This window comes from Scyliorhinus torazame, chromosome 10, assembly GCF_047496885.1.
Source record: "Scyliorhinus torazame isolate Kashiwa2021f chromosome 10, sScyTor2.1, whole genome shotgun sequence".
Lineage (NCBI taxonomy): Eukaryota > Metazoa > Chordata > Chondrichthyes > Carcharhiniformes > Scyliorhinidae > Scyliorhinus > Scyliorhinus torazame.
The window spans coordinates 248,215,019-248,240,612 of NC_092716.1; the positions used below are offsets into that span (position 1 = coordinate 248,215,019).

Sequence of the window (25,594 nt, forward strand, 5' to 3'; positions counted from 1 at the left end):
CGTGCGGATAGGGAGCTGGCGGTACGCGGACTTCAAGTCAACTGTGGAGAAGACTCGATACTGCGTAATCTGGTTGACCAGGTCAGATATGCGGGGGAGGGGGTACGCATCGAGCTCCGTATACCGGTTGATGGTCTGACTGTAGTCGATGACCATCCGGTGCTTCTTCCCTGTCTTGACGACCACCACTTGGGCTCTCCAGGGGCTGGTACTAGCCTCAATGATCCCCTCTCGTAGGAATTGCTGGACCTCCGATCTGATAAAGGCCCTGTCCCGGGCACTGTATTGTCGACTCCTAGTAGCAACGGGCTTACAGTCTGGGGTGAGGTTAGCCAAGAGCGAGGGTGGGACGACCTTAAGGGTGGCGAGGCTACAGACGGTGAGGGGGGGGCAGGGATCCACCGAACTTTAAAGTAAGACTTTGGAGGTGGCACTGGAAGTCGAGCCCCAGTAATAGGGCAGCGCAGAGATGGGGAAGGACGTAGAGCTTAAAGTTAGTGTACTCTACGCCTTGTACCGCAAGGGTCGCGACACAGTACCTCCGGATTTCTACTGAATGTGATCCGGAAGTCAGGGAGATTTTCTGGGTCGCGGGTAAAATTGGGTGGGAGCAGCGCCTTACCGTATCTGGGTGTATGAAGCTGTCTGTGCTCCCGGAGTCGAAAAGGTAGGCCGCCTCGTGCCCGTTGATCCGGACGGTCATCCTAGATTCTGTCAGGTGATGAGGCCGGGACTGGTCGAGCGTGATGGAGGTGAGCTTCGGAAGGTGATGGGTAGGCCAGTCGGAGGTAGCGGCGGCCATCGTACAACTGGGTGAGCAGGGCTCCCGGGAGGCTGTGGAGTGGTCCCAAGATGGCGGCCCCCATGGGTCATGCGTGGCGGGCGAAATCGGAGATGGCAGCGCCCACGGGTCGCACATGGTGGGTGGTGCGGCAGTTGGGGGCGGCCCCGACAAGCAGCGCTGCTGGACCTAGGAGTTTTAGGGAGAGATTGGGCCTGGCAGGCTTCCGCAAAGTGGCCCTTCCTCTCACACCCGTTGCAAGTCATGTTCCGTGCAGAGCAGAGTTGTCTGGGATGCTTACCCTGGCCGCAAAAGTAGCACTTCGGGCTTCTGGCGTTGGCGGGCTGATGCGCGGCACAGGCTTGCACTGCATTCGAGTCGGATGATGGCGGTGCCCACGAGGGTGCCGCGTGGTCGGAGGTGGAGCCCTCCATGTTCTGGAAGGCCACCTCCAGCAGGTTTGGGAGCTGCACTGTCTCTGGGAGGCCGAGTATACCCCCTTCTAGCAATCGCTGGCGGATGTAAGTGGATTTAATGCCTGCGACATAGGCATCCCTGATCAACAGCTCCTTGTGTTGGGTAGCCGATACCGCCTGGCAAGCACAGTTCCGGCCGAGTACCCGCAAGGCACGCAGGAATTCGGCTTGTGATTCCCCAGGGCGTTGTCGCCTCGTGGCAAGAAGGTGCCTAGCATACACCTCGTTCACAGACTTTACATATTGTCCCTTCAGCAGCATTATCGCCTCCGTATACGAGGGAACGTTGCTGATGAGAAGAAAAACTTGCGTGCTCACTCGTGCGTTGAGTATCTGCTGCTTTTGGAGGCCAGTGAAGTCTTTGGTGGAGGATCTGAGGTACGCTTCGAAGCAGCTTAGCCAGTGCTCGAATGTTGCAGTGGCGTCGGCTGCCTGTGGGTCCAGCTCCAGGTGATCAGGCTTGAGCAATGAATTCATCTTAGAAGTTTAGCTTATTAAATTGATGTGCCAGACGAGCAGTGAACGCAACTGAGGCTTTAATGAGCTAAACAGAAAGCCTGCAGGTCTCTCATCCCAAACTGGGTCAGAGGTGGAGACCAGCCACCTTTATACCTAGCCTGAGGGGAGGTGGAGCCATCGGGCAGTGGTTTACCACATTACATGTAATACAGTAGCAGTTTACCACAATACACCTATTATATACTACAGTGGTTTACCACAGAAGGGCACCATTCCTGCTTTTCGGTTTGCATCCTTATTCGATAGGTTTGTCTATTCTTACAGCTACCAGGTTTTCTTGCACGTTCGTACCGTAGTTCCCGTGAACAGCACTGACCCTTCATTAGATTGGTGTCTTTTCATGTACTGGTGGCGTGATTGCTGGCTTCGGGTATGCATGGTCCATTTTATCTAAAGAGACGATAGTCTTATTTGGTACTGGTTTCAAACAGTTTTATTAACACTTTATGTCTCCCACAGACAGTATGGAGGCTGTTCATCCTATTCCCTCAGTGTCTAGCACCTGGCTGCTGATGTCACTGTTACACTATTTTCTAATCATTCATTACGATAGTTATTCTATTAATCTCTATAGTGTAATGGATTACGGAATATTGTGGTCCCTCCATTTAAAGACAAGAAAATACAAAAAGCCCTCAATCAATAATAGGTAGTTTACGTTTTTGGGCAGTGGAAAATGTGATTCGGCAACATGCAAAATATGAGTCAGTCACAGAGTTTGTTTATCTAATAAATAAGGTAGGATTTTAATTGGGCTCTACATGGTTCAAAATGATGCTGATAAGCAGAGACAAAAATTGTAGGTTAATATTGCACCTGTCTTATCATGTGTTATCTTGTAACTATTAATATACTGTACAATCTGGTTTGCAAATTGAACCGTTACACAGATTTTCACAGTTTATGAACCTTAAGGGATGGTGCAAGTGATCTTTACTGCTCAATGCAAAATTTACATCATATACAAAAATAAGCCTGTCAAAGTCTTAAATTTAAAAATATATTCTCTATTGCAGGCATTGCAAGAATAACTTCTGTGCCTTGGGTGAAAATTATAATGCTTACATAGTAATGGAGGTAAAAATCAATGATCTCAAGAGACTCGTGATTACATAAGGTCAAGCCGCATGGTGCATGGCAAAAGTTCTCTGTTCCACTTAACAAAATTGTCCTTTTTTATTAATAATCTACTTTGGTGAAAATGGATTTAGTTCCTTTCATCCAAAGGGAATTGGAGACACAAGAACCATTATGTTAATTTGCTCTATGTGAAATTAATAAGTATAACGATTCACATGTTTGTGCAGGAATGGCAGTTTAGCCGTTTACTTACAGCTAAACACAATTTTTGAACATAAATGGTTATTTTATTTTATAATTAGTAATCATAATGACTCACAATTAGAAGTTATCTACATTGGTATTTGAGAGATATTTTGTAGATCGGTTTCAATTAATATAATATAATGCATACTGTCATACAGCAGTAGGCCCAGGTTTGAACAAAGTTATACATAGAAAATAGGAGGAGGCCATTTGGTCCTTCGAGCCTGCTCCACCATTCATTATCATGGCTGATCATCAAGTTCAATACCCAGATCCTGCCTTCCCCCATATTCCTTCAGTCCCGAAAGCCAAATCTAATTCCTTCTTGAAATTACACAATGTTTTCGCCTCAACTACTTTCTGTGGTAGTGAATTCCACAGATTCACCACTCTGAATGAAGAAATTTCTCCTCACCTCAGTCCTAAAGGGGTTACCCCAATCCTCAAACTATAACCCCTAGGTTCTGACTTCCCCACCATTGGGAACATTCTTAAAACATAGAACAGTACAGCACAGTACAGGCCCTTCAGCCCACGATGTTGTGCCGACCATTTATCCTAATCTAAGATCAACCTAACCTACACCTCTTCAATTTACTGCTGTCCATGAGCCTGTCCAAGAGTCGCTTAAATGTCCCTAATGACTCTTAGACTCCACCACCTCTGCTGGCAGTGCATTCCACACACCCACCACTCTGTGTAAAGAACCTACCTCTGACATCCCCTCTATACCTTCCTCCAATCACCTTAAAATTATGTCCCCCTCGTGACAGCCATTTCCACCCTGGGGAAAAGTCTCTGGCTATCCACGCCTCTCATCACCTTGTACACCTCTACCAAGTCACCTCGCTTCCTTCTTCGCTGCAGTGAGAAAAGCCCTAGCTCCCTTAACCTTTCTTCGTAAGACATGCCCGCCAGTCCAGGCAGCATCCTGGTAAATCTTCTCTGTACCCTCTCCAAAGCATCCACATCCTTCCTATAATGAGACGACCAGAACTGGACGCAATATTCCAAGTGTGGTCTAACTAGGATTTTATAAAGCTGCAGCAAAACCTCAGCGGCTCTTAAACTCAATTCCCCTGTGAATGAAAGCCAACGCACCATACGCCTTCTTAACAACCCTATAAACCTGGGTGGCAACTTTTGAGGGATCTATGTACATGGACCTCAAGATCCCTCTGTTCCTCCACACTTCCAAGAATCCTGCCTTTAACCCTGTATTCAGCATTCAAATTCGACCTTCCAAAATGAATCACTTCACATTTGTCTAGGTTGAACTCCATCTGCCACTTCTCAGCCCAGCTCTGCATCCTGTCAATGTCCTGTTGTAACCTGCAACAGCCCTCAACACTAGCTACAACTCTACCAACCTTCGTGTCATCGGCAAACGTACTAACCCACCCTTCTACGTCCTTATCAAAGTCATTTATAAAAACCACAAAGAGCAGAGGTTCCAGAACAGATCCCTGCTGGACACCACTAGTCACTGACCACCAGGCGGAATACTTTCCATTCACTACCACTCGCTGTCTTCTTTCGGCCAACCAATTCTGTATCCAGGCAGCCAAATTTCGCTGTATCCCATGCCCCCTAACTTTCTGAATGAGCCTACCTTGGGGAACCTTATCAAATGTCTTACTGAAATCCATATACACCTCATCCACTGCCCGAACCTTCATCAATGTGTCTCGTCACATCCTCAAAGAATTCAATAAGGTTTGTGAGGCATGACCTGTGCAGGTTAGGTGGATTGGCCATGCTAAATTGCCCTAAAGTGTCCAAAAAAGGTTAGGAGGGTTATTGGGTTACGGGGGTTAGGGTTGAAGTGAGGGCTTAAGTGGGTTGGTGCAGACTCGATGGGCCAAATGGCCTTCTTCTGCACTGTATGTTCTAAGTAACCCAATAACCTGACCTAACCTTTTGGATACCAAGGGGCAATTTAGCATGGCCAAGCCACCTAACCTGCACATCTTTGGACTGTGAGAGGAAACCGGAGCACCCGGAAGAAGCCCACGCAGACATGGGGAGAAAGTGCAAACTCCACACAAGACAGTCACCTGAGGCCAGAATTGAACACGGAACCCTGGAGTGGTGAGGCAGCAGTGCTAAAGATTGGTATTGCGAATAATCCACATTACGACGGAGTTGTCTGTTTCATCAGTTGAAACCAGTAGAAGCAACAACGGTGTAAAATAGGCGGCCAGTTAGTTTTTGCCTGCATCACTACAGGAAAACACTGCAGCCAATTTGTACATTGCAAGGTCTCTAGAAGATAAATAAACAATGAATCTCTTTTGTGTGGTGTTAATCAAGAGGAATATTAGCGAGGGTACCAGAAGAACTGCCTGTTCTTCTTGAATAGCTTCATTGGCTATTTTATATTTACTTTAACAGGAAACAGTCTTTGTCGAATACTTTCCCAGAGTGGCCAATCTGAATCAGGCGATTAATAAGAACACATGAAAACATATGCTATCATTTGATAGAATGATCACTGACTGGATATATAAATTATCATTACTGTTTCTGCATGCAATTCATTTGGGAGAATCAGCCGCACTTATTACTGGCACTACACCCTCTCCAGACTTGTGATCTTGTATGAAAATCAGAGCACGTTGGCTTCCCAGGTTTAAGTTTACTCGCGATAACAAATAGTACTGGAGTACTGCTTTCAGCTACTTAATGTGGAGTTTTGAAAAATTTGAATTAAACACTAGTGGAAATGAATTATTGCGGATTTTACCTAGTCCTACAAATTGTTAATAAGTACTGTATAGAGTTTTACACTCAAATAAGTGATATTTAGTTGATGATGATTTAGGGAAGTCAAAGTTGGAAGTTTCAAGGCTTCCTCCTGGCCAAGGATCTGGAAAAAAATTGAATCAATTTGACCTCTGAACATCCTTCCCTTCCCTCCCACTAACCACTGCATTCCAGAAGCAAAACGCATCTTCAAATTTGGAATGCATGAATTGTGATGTTGGAAATGAATACATTCGGTGTGAATTAAATGTTTCCCCATGTTTACTACAGCTGCAAGCTGTAATCACACAGATCAACTTCAATTTACAGGCACTTATTTACAAAAATAGCTCGGCAAATAAACTTTTGCTAAAATTAATTTATTCCAATAATTAACTTGTGAAACCAACAAATTGGTTTAAAAATAGTTAAACCAATATCAGAATTTTCTGCAATCATTTTATATTGTTTCCATATCCGGCACAATTTTGTTCCACTCTTTCTAATAACTGGATGCATAAATGCTTTATGACAATTAGCATGAGGAAACCCGAGTGACAGCTCGTAAAGAATATTGATAAAAATCAATAAGCTAATTGTGAAACAAAGGGTGTAACACCATGACTCTTTGGACACATCTAAAGTAAACATCCCTCCACATCCATCGCTATACAATTTATTAAAAATTGAACTCAATGAATTTAATTTCAGCAGGACTATACCAGATCTGGGATTCAGTGTAACATTGGATTTGAATTATTGTCACGTGTACCGAGAAACAGTGAAAAGTAGTAACTAGAATGTCCCTAAAGACCAGTTACCCAACACAGTGGCTTCACCACGGTTTAAAATATCTCCTTCTTCTTATGCAAGCTAAAGTTTCATACCTGGTGCTTTGACAACGTAATACTTTGTATACTGGCTGAGAGATTTGTCTCTTTTGAAGAGGGAAAGGATTTTTTTTAATGCTTGTGCAATCAGTGTGAAATGAGACACCAGATTTCACAGGTAAGCAATGATAATGAAACTGATCAGCAAAATGACCCAAATAAAAGTCACATCACAATGACCAGGAATCCAGATTTCATCTTATTAAATCTTGGCTGACTTGCAAAGGAGTAGGTTTCCATCTGTAGTTTCACAGCAAGAAAGGCAGAAAGAGAATAGAGATGTATCCTGCAGCCCAAACTTCAAAACACATTCTAGGTTTTCTCAAAGTCTCAAAAAACATTAAAGTTACATCAGTGAGACCCCTGAGGGGAGGATAGTTTTGGATACAATATTATACACACAATGCAGATTACCATTATACACACAAAACAAAAATCACTGGACTCTGAACTACTAGGGTTAACTAAAAGTATTAGGTGGAGAGGGGGTTTGGAGCATCCAAGATTAACTATGTAAAAATAATTTCAGATACCCAAATTCATTGGCAAATCGAAACAGCTTTTAAAAGACCACACAATTAAATTACATTTGTTCCTGGGATGGCACTGACTCTAGTAAACCGATATTTAGTTAGCATTCCCAGTTTCAGCCCCAGTTCTTCCAAGAAGAATTCCAGTCCTTTTCCTTCAAGAGACAGCAACTTCCATGTAAACAGGGTTCCACCCATGTTACCTTCCCGATATGGCACTTTGTTTTCCAGAACTTTCTCAATTTGCAGATCCGCTTTCGCCTTGGTCTCTGTGCCAAATGGCCTTTTTATGTTAATGTTCTTCCTGTTAGTACTATTTCCAGGACAAAGGTCGCCAGGTCACATGGACCATTATCTTATTAACCAAAAATTACAACTGATTCCTAACAATTGATGCACAATTGATCCTCGTCAAATATTTGCAGACAGTTCTGATTTCCCAAACAATTTTCCTTACTGCTGCTGCTTCTGGGTCAAAGGTTGTCACTATGGATCTTTAATTCAGATGCTATCAGCAAAATCACTATATTTGTTCAATTTAATTTCCCAATTTGAATTGGTGGAAGTTCCTCATCTGGCAGCCTAACCATAAGAAATCATGGTATATAATCTATAGATTAAATAGCAAGATGTGCGAAGCCATATAACTAATATGACTTCTGATTTTGTAATTCTACCGTTGTATATTGTGAAATGTGCAATCTTTATTATCAATGGCAATGGAACTGTATCTACAACTCACAAAGCGGGAAAAAGAGGGACAATCAGGATCCATGTGGAAAAAAGATCAAATGGTGACTTTCATATTAATTTGAATAATACTGTCCCATTTCAAAAAATCATAAAAGATCCTCCATAGTTCTTCTCTGGTCAGCTCAACATAGCTTGTTTTTAAGTTTGAACAGAATTATACAGGCAGAAACTAAGAGGGAATTGACAGTCTCCTGGGGAACTTACCACTATCCTGCTTTTTTCCCACAGATTCATATTTTAACCTGCACTTGAGCAGGCAGGAAGATCACCCGCTGGAAACTAGGTGCTTCATTCAATGTTTGGGCCCTGGTGACAGGATTGGAGCCCATCTGCTATTTTAATCATGGACCTTTGCAGGGAATCCATTGTGGCTTTTCATCAAGCCATCCTATGGGGAAGAAGAGCGGAGATCAGAAATGTCTCAAATAAGGTACGTTCTTACAACATTTTTCTGATTTCCTCATGGAGCTAGGGAGAAGGAGGGATTTTTTGCCTGCCTATTGGTTTAGGGAGCAGTGTTGCCTGGGAGACCAGAAGAACATGTTTTGTTTCTTTTAAAAAGGTCACTTATGTGCACCTCAACAGGAGAATGTGGTCTTAAATTAATTGTCAAAAACAGAACACATCTCAGTAGCACATTAAATGCGATCCGAGATAACCTGCTTAAACCTGGCCTTGCAACCCAATGATTGGCTATTCAAACTAAACAGCAAGTTCCTTTGATTGTTCGTAAAAGGTAGATTCCAAAGTGCAGATCAAGAAGGCGGCTCACCGCCACTTTCAAGGCTAATTAGGGATGGGCAACAAATGTCAGCCTAGCCAGCAACCCTCACATCCTGAGAGGAATACTTTAAAAAAAAAAAAATAAGCACCTTCTCAACCAGTCCTCGCTTGTAAAACCCAAAACAAAATGCCTAGTTATTTGTGATTCCACAATTTGGCAACGCTTGCCGAATAATGTACGCTAATAGCTACACTAACAATCAATTTAAGATAATCAGTTGAGCTCATTTAGGCTCCCTAGAAGTGACATGCATTCATACGTGGGGATCACAGGGATCAGTTCTCTGCAAACAAAAAAATACGTTTAAGCCTCGTGTCTTTTTGCGAATAACCCGGGAAGGATGGGGAGCCTATAATTCTTCATGGTAATGCTTTGGTCAGAGTGGACTTGTCAATCACCAGCACAGTTTTATCCTGTAGTATAAATTATTACAATTGTTTGAAACTTAACAACCTTGCATTTATTCTGATGGTAGGTTTTAGGAAATATCTTAATAAGGGAGGAGAGAGGCAGAGATTTGGGGAGGGAATTTCAGAGCTCAGGGTCTAGCCAGCTGAAGGCATGAAGACCAGTGGTACAGCAAATAACATCAGGAATATGCAAGAGGTCCGAGTTGGAGGAACGTGGAGATTTCAGAGGGTTGTAGGAGATTATAGTAGAAGGGAATGGCAGACAGAGCAGAGATGCTTTAAATGTTGCCAAAAGAAAACAAGCACCGTCTCGGACTTGCAGTGCACATTTTCTTTTGGCAACTGGGTCTTAAAGTATAGCCAGAGTAGTTAACCAGAAAGGTTGTAAGGAGTCTGGAAATTTGAGGCAAACTTGAAAATATGTAGATTTAAGCTTTTCCAGGTCTTTTCTGAAAGTTGCAGATGAAGGAAAAAAGAACAGCAGCCGATTCTGGACAGAAGCAGAGTCTCTTCCCCCCTCCCCCCCAACCCAATGTAGTCCAATGCAGAAACGTGGTCTAGATGTCGGACCAGGATTTGAAGCCATATTTGACAGCAAAATTTACATCCAGATCTTTACCAGAGCTCACAAGGTAGATTGAGGATAGGCTTTGAATCAGAAGGCAGAGAGCATTTAAACTAACAATTTACTTGCAACTTTGGGTAAAATGCCCCAACTGTTAGAATCAGGGGTACTGAAATGTACAGAAGTGAAGATTAAGTGAGGAGAAACAGTAACAGATAGACAAAGTGAAGAACTCCCAGGAGCTGACTGCAATGTAATTGAAAATATGAAAAGTTGTGTCATTTGAAACATGGAAGTCTGGCAATACCTGATCTAAGAGAAACATGAGAGAATATAGGGAAAAATCCCACGAAGGGTTAACAGCAGCTGCCAGGAGAGGATTGTAAAATGCCTTGGTCAAACAGGCTAGCAAACAAAACAGCAGGTCTTTCAAGCCACAATCGAGTGAATTTTAGTATAAAGCTAAAAGCAATATTTCACACCTTCATTGAAGTTAAGTCAGCAGCTGGAAAGGAAAGGATGAGGTTCAGTTGAATTAGGTGACAATTCTAGGTGTGAAATTCTGCTAACATCAGATGAATATGGGAAGCTGGAGACAACATGTCCACGAGAACACAAATTAGATCCAAATCAAAGTCAAAATTATGAGCTGGGGACACAATATGATAACAATAAAACTATAGAAAAGACAGGAATCAAAAGTCACACCACCTTTGAAATCAAAGCATTTTTGAACATCACAAAGGATAGAATGTAATCAGATTTTTGAGATGAGGTCATGTCAAAATGAATATTTAGTCGTGTTAGAAAAAATCAGATTAAAGGTACCTTTTACAATCCAAGTGAAATAAAAGTTACTTTACAATAAAGTCATAAAAACTTAATAACTGTTAGAAAAATATATAAACCCTGAGAAAGGGCAGAGAGGGAACAAGAGAAGCAAGGGGAGTCAGCTTACAGTCAGCTCGGTCATGGGAAAGTGACAGAGCAAAGCTAATATATCTAAGGAAGACCAGAATTTAAAGAGAAGGCAGAGTCGGCTCAGAGACAGCCAGCTCTCACAGCTCGGTACATGGGAAAGATAGATCATAGCAACCGAGCAGAACAGTGAATACATCTAAAGAAGGCCAGATTTAAAAAAGAAGATTGATTGTCAAGTTGGGCCTGAAGGTCCCTTCAACCAACCAGAAGGATCCAGAAGCAAGATCTTTTTACTTTTCTGTAAAGACTGTGATTGCAGCTTTTAAAAGAAAAAATATAATAATAAAATAACTTAAAAGTTTTAACCTGAAGCAGTGGTTATTCCTAAGCCTACTTTACTTACTTAGCAATACAGGACCCAGGACATCGATGCTACAAAGTGGTAAGTAGGTCAAATTCTTCTATGAAGATATGGGTCATACCGGGGGATAACTTGAAAATATAGTTTGACCTGAATAGCACCCATCTAAGGAGTCAGGGAGTGAGAATCCCTGTTCGCCATTTAGAATGTCGGCCCTTTTTGGTATGGGGGACTTCTAAGAATAGTGGTGAGCTTTCAACAACAGGAGCCATCATGGAACATGAAATGTTGAGTACAACCTTGCTTCAACCTCCCACCATATTTTGTCAGTGAGACGAGCACAAGACCTCATGGCAACACTTAGCAATCAGCGACTCACGTTTGAGCCCACAGTGCTGAGTCGATCCTAAAATCCACCACAACAAGCAGCTGCTGATAGATCTTTGGTCCCTCTCTACCAGAAAAGTGATCAGTTTGACAAACAATCACCAAGAGATGCAGGACATAATCAGGGGTAAGCACACAGCTTCTGCTGACTGGAAACTTAACACTGCCTCAAAAGAAACGCAGGTGTCCTGCAGACAGCTTAAGGCAGCATAACGCAGGACATAAGAGAGTGAGTGGAAAGAGTAGAGATCCAACAACTCTGCCATCAACAATGTGTATAGTTTCTTCAGTGCTGTCAGATCGTTTGAATGTAGAAAGCCAGTTGACGGCTGAAAACAAACAAGGCATAGGTGCAGATGGAATCTCTGCCAAAATTCAGAAACATGGCAGAGATACATTCTTGGTACAGCAGTTTCTACCTCGCCTCAATCATCTGGAAAGAGTAGGTGCATGCCAGGGATCTCAGGGCACTGATCTTGACTACATTCACAAAGGCGGACAAGTCAGATTGTGAGGGACTATAGCGGAGTTCCCTGTTGTCTATCATTGCACGAACCTTCCTCAATCTCCTCCACCCAGTGGCTGAAGAGCTTGTTTGAATCTCAGTGCAGTTTTCACCCATCAAGAGGCGCCAAAGACATGATTCTTTGTGCATGGCATATTCAAGAAATATAAAACAAACAGCATCAGCTGTTGCACACGATCTTCTTCAAGCTCACAAAAGCCTTTGACTCTCGTCAATTGCAAAAGGTTTATGGTGCATCTTCTCAAATTTGTCACCAAACCCCACCTTCTCCACGATGTAAGGTTTTCGGGCAATTCGGCCCTTTTTGGACTGCCCAAGGATAAAACCCAGAGACTGTAAACTGGACACTTTTCAGCCAAGGGAACGTAACCAAATGTCCCAGCAGGCTTGGTCCGCTGAGCTGAGTAGGGGCATAGGTATTTACAAACCCCCCCAGGAGCTACAAGGAAGAAGGAGCCAGACAACTAGATAAGATTAAAACACAGACAAAGGGGCATGGTAATGCTGTAAGGGGCCTGCCTGCAAGCAGGACAATGGGATGGTCATAGCCCCATGCAGATGTAAATGACTTGGCCTCCACCAGAGCAGAATCCAATTAACACCCCATCAACATAGCAAGGTGAGAATAGCAGCCATCTCCGGAGCAGCTGGAAGACTTTGAAAATCTTCACAAGAGAGCTTAACCTTGTTATCCCAAAAAGCAGACTGTCTGGGCTCAGTATATTGCGCTGGAAAAGCCCCTTGAAGATAAACGGTAGAAAAAACCAAGTTGGAGGCGGACCTGGGGGAGGTACTCCAATCCTGACAGAAGCCACCGGCAGGAACTTACTGGGTGGAGGGGGCGGAGTCGGCGCCAAATTCAAATCGCGGCAGGTCTGCCTGGCTGGAAGGAGCGGACCTGCGAGGAGAACCCGGAAGCGAACAGCTCTGACCGGCTCAAAGGGGGCGGGACCAGCGGGAACTTTAAACTTGGACCGATACAACGCAAAGGGGGAGGAAAACCCGGAAGTCGACAGCTCTGACCGGCTCAAAGGGGGCGGGACCAGCGGGAACTTTAAACCTTACCAATTCAATGCAAAAGGGGCTGGCCGAACACAGGAAAAGGCCAGGTAAAACGGATATAAAAGGGGCTGTGTTTCGATTGAGGGGCTCTTGGCTTGACCTCTCCACCTTTGACTTGACCTCCTGCAGCCTGTGACTGTAAGTACCCTGCAGCAGCTTGCGAAACTCCCTTGACCTTGATAGTGGTTGAGGCTTTGGGGAAGGGGACTTGATTTGTGTTCTGTGTCATTGCTAAAACTGGGTAACAATAAGATTTTACGTTGTGTCCGTTATAGTACTTTCTGAATAGACTTAGTTTGTGTTAGAGTTTAAGATTTTATTATAATTTCTTCTGTTTGATGATTTTGACCTGGGTTTTGCAATAAACCTTGATTTGCTGATAATTGGAGTCGTTTAAATTCTTCAATCTCTCACCAGCGATCTCTGACCAAGTCATTGTTAAGATATTCCTCACCTTAATTCCGGGTTCGAGAATCTAGGGTCATCTTGAACGATTCACTCAGGACAGGCTGCTGGTTAGGTAATAAACAGCAGTGTCCTATTCTCTCTCTTGGGAAAGCTACTCCAGCGAAGTAGGAACCGGGTGGGTGTTGCACCACCGGCGAGAGAGAGAATCACCTGGGCATTGGTGGGGGTCTGGATATCTGTGTGATATAAGCCTCAGGCTTCCGGTTAGGGATAAACGGCAGGCTTGATTCAGTGCTCTCTTCCGTGGAGGTGTCCCAGTGCGGCATCCCCTGGCCTCTGAAGTTTCAGTGCCAGCTGGAGAGAGACACACACAGATACTCAAACCCCAGATATCGGCCCAGTAGTGGAGTAGCAGAGATGGCACCCTCTACAACGATGACAGGCAAGCTGTGATCCTCACCAATGGAACCACCAGAGACCTCATCTCTGTAAAGGATGGGGTCAAAAGAGATTGCTGTTACACTAACCCTCTTCATTTTCCTCTCTGCAATATTGCTTGAGGTGAAGTGTAGGTTACCTACAGGCATGGAGATAATCTACAGAAGAGTGGAAAATGTTCAATGAATGTCGCCTTCAATCCAGAACCATAATTAGTCCAAACACAGTTATCGAGCTTCTGTCTGCTGGTGACACTTTTGCACTCAATCAAAAACTAAGCTCCAGGTCACTGTCAACTCCTCCAAAGCATATTTAAAAAATGACCCTTTCAACTAAATACCCATAAAACCAAATTCCAAATGGAATTCGACCCAGAGATGTGCAAAGTGATGCATTTGGGAAGGGCAGGCAAAGCAAGAGAATATGCAAAACCTGAGGATATGGAGAGGGATACAGGAAGCGAGAGAACTTGAAGTGCATGTCTACAGGTCCCTGAAGGTGACATGCGGAGAAGGTGATTTGGATGGAGGTATAGAATACAAAAGCAGGGAAGTAATGCGGCTACAGCTGCAATTTCCCATGCAGCTCTGGTCACTACATAACAGAAAGTACATAATTGTTCTGGATGGAGTACAGAGGAGATTTAAAAGAATGTCAGGGTTTGAACATTTCAGCTATACAATGTAAGGTTTTCCTTAGAACAGAGGAGGCAGAGGGATGAAATGATTACGGTGTACAAAATCGGGAAGAGTCTAGATAGAGGAGGCAAAAGAGATCGGTTTCCCCTAGCAGAGAGGTAAATTACAAGAGAGGCACAGATTTAAAGTGATTAGAGGGGACTTGAGGAAAACCTCTTCACTCAGAGGGTGGTGGGTGTCTGGAAATCACTGCCTGGTTTGATGGTGGAGGCAAAAACCACTAACTCATTTAAAAATGCACCTGGATCTGCAACCAAATTGCTATAACCTGCAAGGCTATGGATCAGGTGCTATAAAGTGGGATTAGAATGGGTAACTAGTTTTTCATTTTTTTAGCTAACACAGACACAATGGGCTGAATGGCATCCTTATGTGCTGTTAACTTATAACTATGGTCTTCTTCCAACCAGCTCACTACTCAACTCTTGGAACTTGAACGCTGTAGGGGAATCCCAAAAAGGCAGTGGAAAAGCGATAAAGAACATTCTCAAAGCCTCCCTGAAAACATAAAACATCCCCGCCAACTGATGGAGAGACCTTGGCTTGTGATCAACCAAGATACAGAAGGTTCATTCCAGAAGGTAACAAACACAGAAAGACTTTGTCAGGAACATCCGGGCATGAAGTCAAGATGTTGGAGCTGCAATCTGCGTCAATCCCCATACAGGAACCATAAACCAAATAAATTTACTGAATGACCCCAAAATGAAGGTATCACGAGCAAGATTGTAACATTTACTTGAACACAAATCAGAATCCACATAAATCAAGCATGAATTAACAGGTAAATTATGGTCGATAGGAACTATAAATTACACATGAAATTGCAGATACAATGAAGATGAATTTCACACAACCAGAAGCACCTGCATCACTCCCAGCAGGCTTACCTGCTAAGTTCTGCAATATGCTGTTCTTTATTCACACAGGGTGGGTCAGGAGTCTTATCTGCCAACAGAGTTTCACAGATATGATCGTCAACAGCAAGACATACCCTTCTACATACCAATAAACCCTGAATCATAGTTTGGCCATTTACAAGAATGAGAAATAGGAGCAAGTGGAGATTATACATCTCATCGAGCCTGCTCCTGCCATTCAACAAGATCAATGCTGATCTTCACCTTCAAATCTATGTTCCTGCTCATTCCCTATAATCCCTTGATCCTAAGGCATCAAAAATCTGATCATCTCAGCCTTAAGGTGTGTATTCAATGATTGATATGGACTATCCTCTGGGGTAGAATTCACAACCCCAGGTGAAATAATTTTTCCTCATTCTGAGAACAGCTCTTCAGCATATGTGCGTGCACTGATCGCCCTCTGCTTCAGCTTTTGCTTCTTTACAACAGTAGTTTATTTGACTTCTAATTCTGGCCACATGGCTCGTCTCAGGTTCCTTCATGTGGTACAGCTTCCAGGTCAAGGAACCAGTATTTATTATTAAAATTACATTTGATCCTTTTACAATAAGATACAAACTGTGAGCCCTTTTCAAATATCCTCAAAAACAAATAAGATTCCACAGACATCTTAAAAATTACAAATGTTCCTTACTGCTACTAATTCCAAGTCACAGGGCACAACTCATCTACCCAACCCACCAAGCACCACCTGCTCACACATGGCAGTCTGCAGATTACGCAGTAGATTTATCAACCACTTCAGAATTCATTGGATCAGAGTGGAAGATTTGGATTGGTTTTATTGTCACGTGTACAGAAATACAGTGAAAAGCATTGTTCTACGTACAGTCCAGACAGATCACTCCATACATGAAAAACAAACATAGTGCATACATAAATACAAAATGTAAATACATACACAGGCATCGTGTGAAGCATACGGAGTGCAGTACTACTCAGTAGAGAAGGGAGACATCTTTGTTCCCGAGGGACTGCCTAAGAGGTTACAGTTATAGAGAGTGGCAAAGTTGGGTAGGGTTCAAAAACAAAGTTCAAAATTTCGTGAAAATTGCTGCAGGATGTTGGTTACAGTCCAGTAGGTCTGAAGAAATCTTTGCAATCATGCACAAGTTAACTGCAAGTCTTTATTGACTCTTAGAACTGTTTACAAATACACAATAAAAAAGGTACAAGCTAGGAGCTGGCTCCATGCTTGCTGATACACACAGCTGTCCAATACACAACTGACCCTTGGTTCGGCCCATATGCTCTCCCTACATTACTGTGTGGGTAGGATCGTACTCAGTCCCACATTAACACAATCTATGCTAGACCGTCATATAACAAAAATTGAGCAGTTACTGGGTCAGGAGCCAATGCAGGTCAACAAGCATGGTGGTGGTGGTGGTTGGGGGGGAAGAATGTGTGGAATAGGATGAGCTCAAGTTGATGTCAGGCGGAAGATCGGGGAGACTGGTCAGAAGAGCATTGGACTAGTTAAGTCTGAATGTAGCAAAGGCATGCATGAGGGTTTTAGTAGGTGAGCTGGGGCAGGGACTGCAAATGGAGTTGATGTAGCGGTCTGGGAGAATCATAGAATCCCTACAGTGCAGGAGGCCATGCAGCCCATTGAGTCTGCACTGACCCCCTGAAAGAGCACCCCACCGAGGCCCAATTGCCCGCTCAATCCCTGTCACTCCACCTAACCTGCACATCGTTGGACACTAAAGAGCAATTTTTAGCATGGCCAATCCACCCTGCACATCTTTGGCTGATGGAACAGTTGTGTAGTTGGAAGCCCATTGGAAAAGCCCAATGGAGGTCAGCTACAAATCTAAGGTTGCAAACAGTCTGAATCAGCTCCGGACTGTTAGGCTGGGATGGAGTTGGTTGCTAGGGAACATAGCTTGTGGTACTAGTTGATTGGAGGAAATATTTGTTCATCCACTACTGGATATGGGACAAACAGTGCAACAAATCAGTGTGGTGGTGAGGTAGAGCCAAGTGCTGATTGTATACATGTCGAATTTAACATCTTTTCCTGGAAGATATCACTCAGGGGCAGTTTTATTAATTCGATGTGGATACTGCTGGCTGGGCCCAGCATTTGTTGCATTTCTAATTTCCCTTGAAATGAAAATGAAAATTGATTATTGTCACAAGTAGGCTTCAAATGAAGTTACTGTGAAAAGCCCCTAGTCGCCACATTCCGGCACCTGTTCGGGGAGGCTGTTACGGGAACCGAACCGTGCTGCTGGTCTGCTTTCAAAGCCAGCGATTTAGCCCTGTGCTAAACAGCCCCTTAGAACTGAGTAGTTTGCTAGGCCATTTCAGTAGGGGGCAGTTAAGAGTCAACCGCATTTCTCTGGTTCTGGAGTTACATGTAGGCCAGGCCAGGTAAGGATGGCAGATTCCCTTCCCCGAAGGACATGAATAAACCAGCTGGGTTTTTCCGACAATCGACAATGGTTTCATGGTAATCATTAGACTTTTAATTCCAGATTTTTATTGAATTCACATTTCACCATCTGCCATGGTGCGATTCGAACCTTGGACCCCAGAGCATTGCTCTGGTTCTATGGATTACGAGTCCAGTGACAATGCTACTACGCCACCAATTCCCCTACTTGAGAAATGAGTGGTGGTAGTGATAGGTGGGTGGTGGGGGCAAAATTAACCATATGAGAGTAGAAATCAGGAAGAGAAGCCATTGCAGTGGACTGTGATTGACTAGATTAGAATGGAATTGCAGAGCTGCCAACCTTTCCCAACAGAAATCAGTATTTCAGATACCAAAATCAGAATTTTGCCAGTAAAATCGGTATTTTCACCTCGATGCGAGACCGCATGAAGGATCACATGACAGGTGTGCAGGGCAGAAAGAGAGGGCTTAAGACAAAAGGCTACAAAAGAACAGTTTGCAATCTCCCTCAAGTTACAAGAAGACTGAGAATATTAAAAACAATGTATTTCCTCAACCACCAACATTAAAGGTGCTACATAAATGAATAAAATGCTTGGGGCACCTCCGTAGCAAAGGGAATAGATAATCAAGCAGAGAAAGTAAAGAACTCATTCTAGGTAGGAATCACACATTATCATAAAGGATATTATAGTTCAATCATGGATGATGTTTCTATCTAGAGCAGTCAGAATAATGCAAGGAGATACAAACAAATGAATTGGGTGAGGTTAAATTAAATATGGGTGTGGGGATCAGTCCACAAATAAATCACAACCATTCATTTTCCTGGAAGCAGGATGTTAACATAACAAATAGGAGCAGAAGGCCATTCGAGCCTGCTCTGCCATTCAGCCAATCAGCTCCTCTCTCCCCCCACCCCCCCTCCACAAAGCCATCCAGCTCTTTACAGGGAGCTCCATCTTAATATTTTTTTTCTTCCCTTCCCCCCAAAAAATAATCTCGCTTAAATTAATCTCCTTCAGAGCAGTGTCAGGTTGGAGTTTGACCGAGGGCTGCAGTGGATTGTGTAAACGCAAGAAATCGTATTGCCATATACAAGCACATTTTCCGGTTTAAGTATGGAAAATCCGTGCAAGTTGGCAGTGCTGGAATTGGGGCAGGCAGTTCTACTCAGTTGGACGACAGGAGAGGCTTTGGAAGAGGACGGTGTAGTCAACTATGTCAAAGCCTGTAGACAGGTCAAAGAAAAGGAAAAAGTATAGTTTGTCATAGATGATTTCATTTGTGACTGGGATAAGAGTCAAATCCAAACGTGGCAGTGGCAAAAGTGGAAGATCCCACCATGTAGTTGTGGGTAAGTTGGGCAGGGATTTGGAAGGGGGCAAATATACTGGAGGAGGAAAGGGAAGTTGGAAATGGAAGCAGTGGTTTGCTCGGATAGAGGGGTCAAGAGTGTTTTTTTGGAGAAGAGTGATGACAGCAGATTTGAAAGGAAGTGGTTAGTACCCAAAAGGTGTGGAAAATATCAACAACATCATCCAGATTTCAAAAGCTATTATCCTCCTCTCATCTGCCCAACTCTTACATCCAAAGTGCAACACTCCACACGTGTGACTACCAGAATTATTTTCACCTGATGCAAGCAAATCCTTCACTCCTATCCATAATGCACATCAGAAATGAAATTGGCACACAATGTGAAATATTAAAAATACGATGTTTAAATGTTAGATATATTCTGATGCCGGCAGCATAAATTCTGGAAAGCACTTAGAAAAAAACAGCACCACAACATCACCAATTTGATGTACACACCAGCTGAGCCATGACAACAAAAGTTTTAAGTTCTTACCTTGGAATCTGCTAAGGCATTGATGACATTTCCCAGAGCCAAGAGAGATTGGTTAATATTTGCCCCCTCCCTGAAGCGAGCTGTTTTAATGTTCATCGCACTAATACGTTCAGATCCAGCCAAATCAACGAGGCACATTTTTGCAATTTTAATGTTTTGATTGATATTTGCAGTTCTTTCTTGCTGTCTTAAAAAAACCTGTAAAGTAAATGAATGGTATAAAAGATCTGCTGTGAGGGCGGTATGGTGATGCAGTGGTTAGCACTGCTGCCACACAGCACTGAGGACCCGGGTTCGATCCCGGGTCACTGTGGAGTTTGCACATTCTCCCCGTGTCTGCGTGGGTCTCATCCCTGCAACCCAAAATGATGTGCAGGTTAGGTGGATTGGCCACGCTAAATTGCCCATTAATTGGAAAAAATATAATTGGATAAATTATGAAAAAGACAAAAAATTTCCACTGTGCAAAACTAAAGGCTTTGAGAATACTAAAACTGAAATAATAAACACATACATCTATTGCGCATAAATGCACTTCAGACTAATACATAAAGATGACTATGGTGGAGCTTATGCTGGGGAAACTAAAGGTTGGACTTCGAAATAGAGTACAATTGCAAATGAGCATACTCATGCAGGTTACCTCTGTGCATCTTAAAAACTTTACCAAATTCTTCAATTAAATAAGATCTAAATAGCTACTGCAATTTATTTTAGTTAAAATGCACGCCATTAATGGTTTTCTTTAAAAAACTCGATGGGCCGAATGGCCTCCTTCTGCACTGTAAATTCTACGTACATCATGTGATAAAGAATTCTATTTTCGAATTTGTTTTTTACTGAAATACTGAGATACTTTGAGAAAGAATGCAAGGAGGAGCTCCAAACTTGTCTACAAAGAACACTTGCATTTGATAAACCCTTTCATGACCTTAGGGTTTCCCAAAGTGCTTTATTGTCAATGAAGTACTCTTGAAGTGTAGACACTGTCGTAACAGAGGAAATACATTTCAAAGTAATTTTATGTATGCAAGGCAATTGTATTTTATAATTTTAATGTTTTCCACGGCTTAAGACAAAAGCCTACAAAAGAACAGTTTGCAATCTCCCTCAAGTTACAAGACTGAGAAAATTAAAAACAATTTATTTCCTCAACCACCAACATTAAAGGTGCTACATAAATGAATAAAATGCTTGAGGCACCTCCGTAGCAAAAAATAGATAATCAAGCAGAGAAAGTAAAGAACTCATTCTAGGTAGGAATCACACATTATCACAAAGGATATTATAGTTCAATCATGGATGATGTTTCTATCTAGAGCAGTCAGAATAATGCAAGGAGATACAAACAAATGAATTGGGTGAGGTTAAATTAAATATGGGTGTGGGGATCAGTCCACAAATAAATCACAACCATTCATTTTCCTGGAAGCAGGATGTTAACATAACAAATAGGAGCAGAAGGCCATTCGAGCCTGCTCCGCCATTCATTATGAGCATGGTGGATCATCAAGTTCAATACCCTGATCCCGCCTTCCCCCCATATCCCTTGACCCATTTAACCCCAAGAGCTATATTTAATTCCTTCTTGAAATGACACAATGCTTTCACCTCAACTACTTTTTGTGGTGGTGAATTCTCACCACTCTCTGGGTGAAGAAATTTCTCTTAATTTCAGTCCTAAATGATTTACCCCTTATCCTCAAACTATGACCCCTAGTTCTGGACTTCCCCACCATCTGGAACATTCTTTCTGAATCTACCCTGTCTAGTCCTGTTAGAATTGTGTAAGTTTCTATGACTCCCCCCCCCCTCACTCTTCTAAATTCCAATGAATATAATCCTAATCGATTTAGACTCCCCTGCCATCCCAGGAATAAGCCTGGTATATCTTTGCTGCACCCCCTTTAAAGCAAGACCCCCTTTAAAGCACGAACATCCATCCTCAGATAAGGACACCAAAACTGCACTCAATACCCCAGGTGTGGCCTCACCAATGCCCTATACAATTGTAGTAAAGCATCTGTATCCTTATACTCAAATTCTCTTGCTGTGAAGGCCAACATACCATTTGCCTTCTTTACTGCCTGCTGTACCTGCACGTTTACTTTCAGCGATTGATGCACAAGGACACCAAGGTCTCGCTGAGTATCTATTTGACTTATAGCCAAACCAGGTCACAGTTTAATGCCTTATCTGAAAGTCTGTGTTCTATTATTTTTCTTAGGGAAGCATAACTCTCATTATAGGCTTGTTATGTATGGGTTCTGACCAGTCATGAGATAACCCTCACCACACAATAGCCAGCCCTTGACTTGGCTTTCTGGTTCTAATAAGGTAAAATCGAGGACTGCAACAGAATGAATGAATTGTGTTAGCTGGCAGGTTAACAAGTGTTCACCTGCATGATGCCTGCCAGTGGCAAACAACAGCTGTACATTAAGGCAGTGGAATTATTTTCTTGTGATAAAGATTGTGGAGCTTAGGAGGTGTATGCAAAGCAATGCATCCTAAAGCATTAGGCTGCCTGCAATCTGTGCAAAACCTCATGCTTGGTCCTTCTACATATCTCTGGCAAGATGCAGGAGTTGAAAGTGTTTTCATTCTAGTGATTCTCAGTAACCTCCCTCACACAGCAGGGTAATGCAAGCTTTGAGATGCTACTTAGTTCTCCAGCAACAGCCTGAAAGAAGCCAGAGACATAAAATGTAAGTCCAAAAGTCACCTTGACAGTCTAAGGCAAATCTGTTTTTTATCTTGCTTCGAGGTTGCAGTTGTGGCTGCAGAGCTGACAAGATTTCACTCATAATTGGTGAGTCAAAGATATCTTGTGCACAGGTCATCGCCGATGTAAGAGAATTGCCCTCGGAGTATGCCCTCCTACTAAATTGCCCATTGTTCCTTCGTTCTTCTGAGTAGGCACTCTTCTTTCTCTGTCATGTTTAATTCCCAGAGGAAACACTAATGAATCACCCATGTCTGGATGGCCAAAGGTAACAAGACTAGCTGTACTATTTCCCATGCTCAAACTTTAGCCCAATATAGTAAACCTCCAAAGAAAATGTGCAAAGCATACAGCAGCCAAACATAAATGATGCAGTAACCAACCTGCAGCCACTCTTTGATCTCTTTAAATAGTACTGACAGGGGTGGGTGGGGGTAGGGAGTCTGTCATGCAGTACAACGTTATGTTCAACTGTATGAGGTCAAGTTAGGACATTGGTTGAAGCTGTTAAATATCAGCAGTGGGCTTCAAATCAGTGCTGCACAATGATTGTTGTCAGTGTCTGCTCTGCATACTGCCAGGAGCCGTTAGGCGTGAGCAAACTCCATAAGATGGCATCTTAGCAGTGTGGGCACACAATTTGGGCACTATTTTGAAACTTTAGGTGTCAAGTGGCCCCTCTGTGCTGTGTTATGATTATATGATTTGTACTAACACAGAATAAGTTTCATCCAAGTTGGCAAGTCAAATGAATGAAAATGTCAGTATTAAAAGTGAAATGCCCTTGAAAGCATCACAGTTCAGAAAAATCTATCTACAAATAAGCAATAATGAATTGAGTTTATATTCATGGAATTACCTGAAAGACAGCATGAGAACGCGAAGAATTGGAGTTTACATCAGTAGGATGTTGCGTTCTATTTTTATTCCCATAATCCAACATCTGAAGGAGCTGTTTTGAAGATGTAGGCTGCAAAATATTGTTACAACAGAAAGGCATTCAATTTTTATCAATAGTTTTTATACAAGTCAGTCAAATCTTTTGTTCTTTGAAGGATCTGGGCCTGTTATTAGCGAGTAAGCAGGTAATTGGAGTAGGTCGGAGGTCTGTTTTGCCACCCCCCCCCCCCCCAAAAGGGGTTTCAAAAATGCCAAAGTTAATAGTGACCAGGTAAAAACTGAACAGAGTTTCAATTTGGGAAAGAAAATTTTCTCTTGCCTCTTCAGCAATATTCAAAAACATGTTGCCAAACCTTTGTCTTACAATCAGGACAAGTGTCAAATTTCAAATAATCACAAGAATTTATACCATAGGAGAAATGAATGCTGATTGGTTGATATATTGACTGAGTATGGTCTATATACTAGCAATCAGCCTGCGTTTGCAAAACCCAACGCAAAGCCAATTGTTAGATGTGATTTTACAATGGTATGCCCAATCTTAACTGATAATATCTACACTAACAACCAAGATAATCAGTCAAGCTCAATGTGGCTCACTTATGCTTGCTGGAAGCAACATATTTTCATATGTTAGTAACATTCTCTGCAAATAAAAGGAATATGTTCAAGGCTCATGGCTTTTTTGAATACAAGGAGCTTGGGGAGTCTATACAAACTAGTAGACCATTCGGTCCCTCGAACCTGCTCTATCGTTCAGCGACATCTTGATCCGATTGTGCCTCAACTGCACATTTCCACCTGCCCCTGCTAATCGAGGACCTACTTTAGCTTCAAAATATTCAATAACCCTTCCTCCATTTCCCTCTGGGGAAGAGTTTCAGACTCATGACACTTACAAAAAAAATGTCTCCTCGTCGCTACCTTAAAATGGGAGACATCTTATTTTTATAACTGTGTCCTCTAATTCTAGTCTCTCCCACAAGGATGTCCTTTCAGCATTCATCCTGTCAAGCCTTCTCAGGGTCTTGTCTTCACCTCTCATTCTTCTAAACTCCAATGGATATAGGCCCAACCCGTCTAACCTTGTCATAATTCCACTCCAGTTTTGGTTGAGCAAACTGTCTCTGAACTGCATTCAACACATTTATATTTTTCTTAAATAGAGACAAAACTGTACACAGTTCTCCAGAAATGGTCCCACCAACACCCTATGCAACTATATTAAAACACCCCGACTTTTATAATCCATTCTGCTTGAAATTAACAACATTTGATTTGCCTTCCTAATCACTTGCAGTACCCGCATTCTAACTTTTGGTGATTCATATACCTGTACACCCAGATGCCTCTACCACAACTGCTGTAATCTCTCTAGCTCCCTGTTGCTTTCTCCATGGTAACACCCAGACAATAGTAGACTTGCCAAACAATCAACACCCATTTCTTCTGTATATTGGTGTGATCATTTGAAATTTGGCATCCTTGGGTTTGTCCTGATGAGTGCAAGAAAAAAGCTTTGACAACACCTCTCTTTTTAGCAACATTCTCTTATTTTTACAATATGCTTTACTGTCTTGTTCCAAATACTGCACTCAATTGTAACAAATTAGTGCTTCAGTCAGAAATGACTTTCAAGTCTAAAACATTAGTAAAAGGAGTGATGCAAGCCATACACATGGCTGATTTTTTAAGTAGCTTCAACTCCCCATGCCAATTAAAATATGTTCAACCACAAACAAACCAGCAAATATTCATATAATAAAAATAATTGTTGTTTTTTTCTCAAGTCAAAGCTGTAAACTTCCCGCTGTATCAGCCATTCGCATGAGAGATATGTCCAACATCATCCGTTCCTTTGCTCAAGTGCCCCATAATTGACAATGGGCAACTTGTTAAACCAGATCCAATTCTAATCCGATGTGCAGGTGCGCACATTTCCAGCAGGAAACACTGGATGGTAAACAGAAGCAAACTCTGGATTGATTTTACCAGCCTTAGGCCAGGACATGAGGGACAATTGCAACGCCTCACCACTACACCACACATCCAGATTTGAGAGCTTCCTGATAAGGCTGGTTCAACTACTCAAAGTCTGTATTTATAAAGTCATCCAGAGAATCAGTTGTAAACTGGAGAAATAAATATTGGATTGACAGGAAGTTTTTGCTGCTTATTCGTGCATATGTATTAAATAAAAGAAACAT

The 25,594-nt window shown here is 42.6% G+C and overlaps 1 protein-coding gene across 2 annotated transcripts in view; it reads right to left on the minus strand.

The window, feature by feature from the left end:
* The window catches only part of LOC140384706 (kinesin-like protein KIF18A), a 117,338-nt gene that overhangs the window by 75,353 nt on the left and 16,391 nt on the right, over nucleotides 1–25,594 (minus strand). Inside the window, exons 5-6 of one of the 2 annotated variants that reach the window (XM_072466654.1) lie at nucleotides 23,347–23,457; nucleotides 19,763–19,960 (exon numbers count right to left, since the gene is read on the minus strand). In XM_072466654.1, the coding sequence (XP_072322755.1) occupies nucleotides 19,763–19,960; nucleotides 23,347–23,457 (309 nt within the window). The remainder of the gene's footprint in view (nucleotides 1–19,762; nucleotides 19,961–23,346; nucleotides 23,458–25,594) is intronic. The other variant, XM_072466656.1, reaches the window with a different exon arrangement.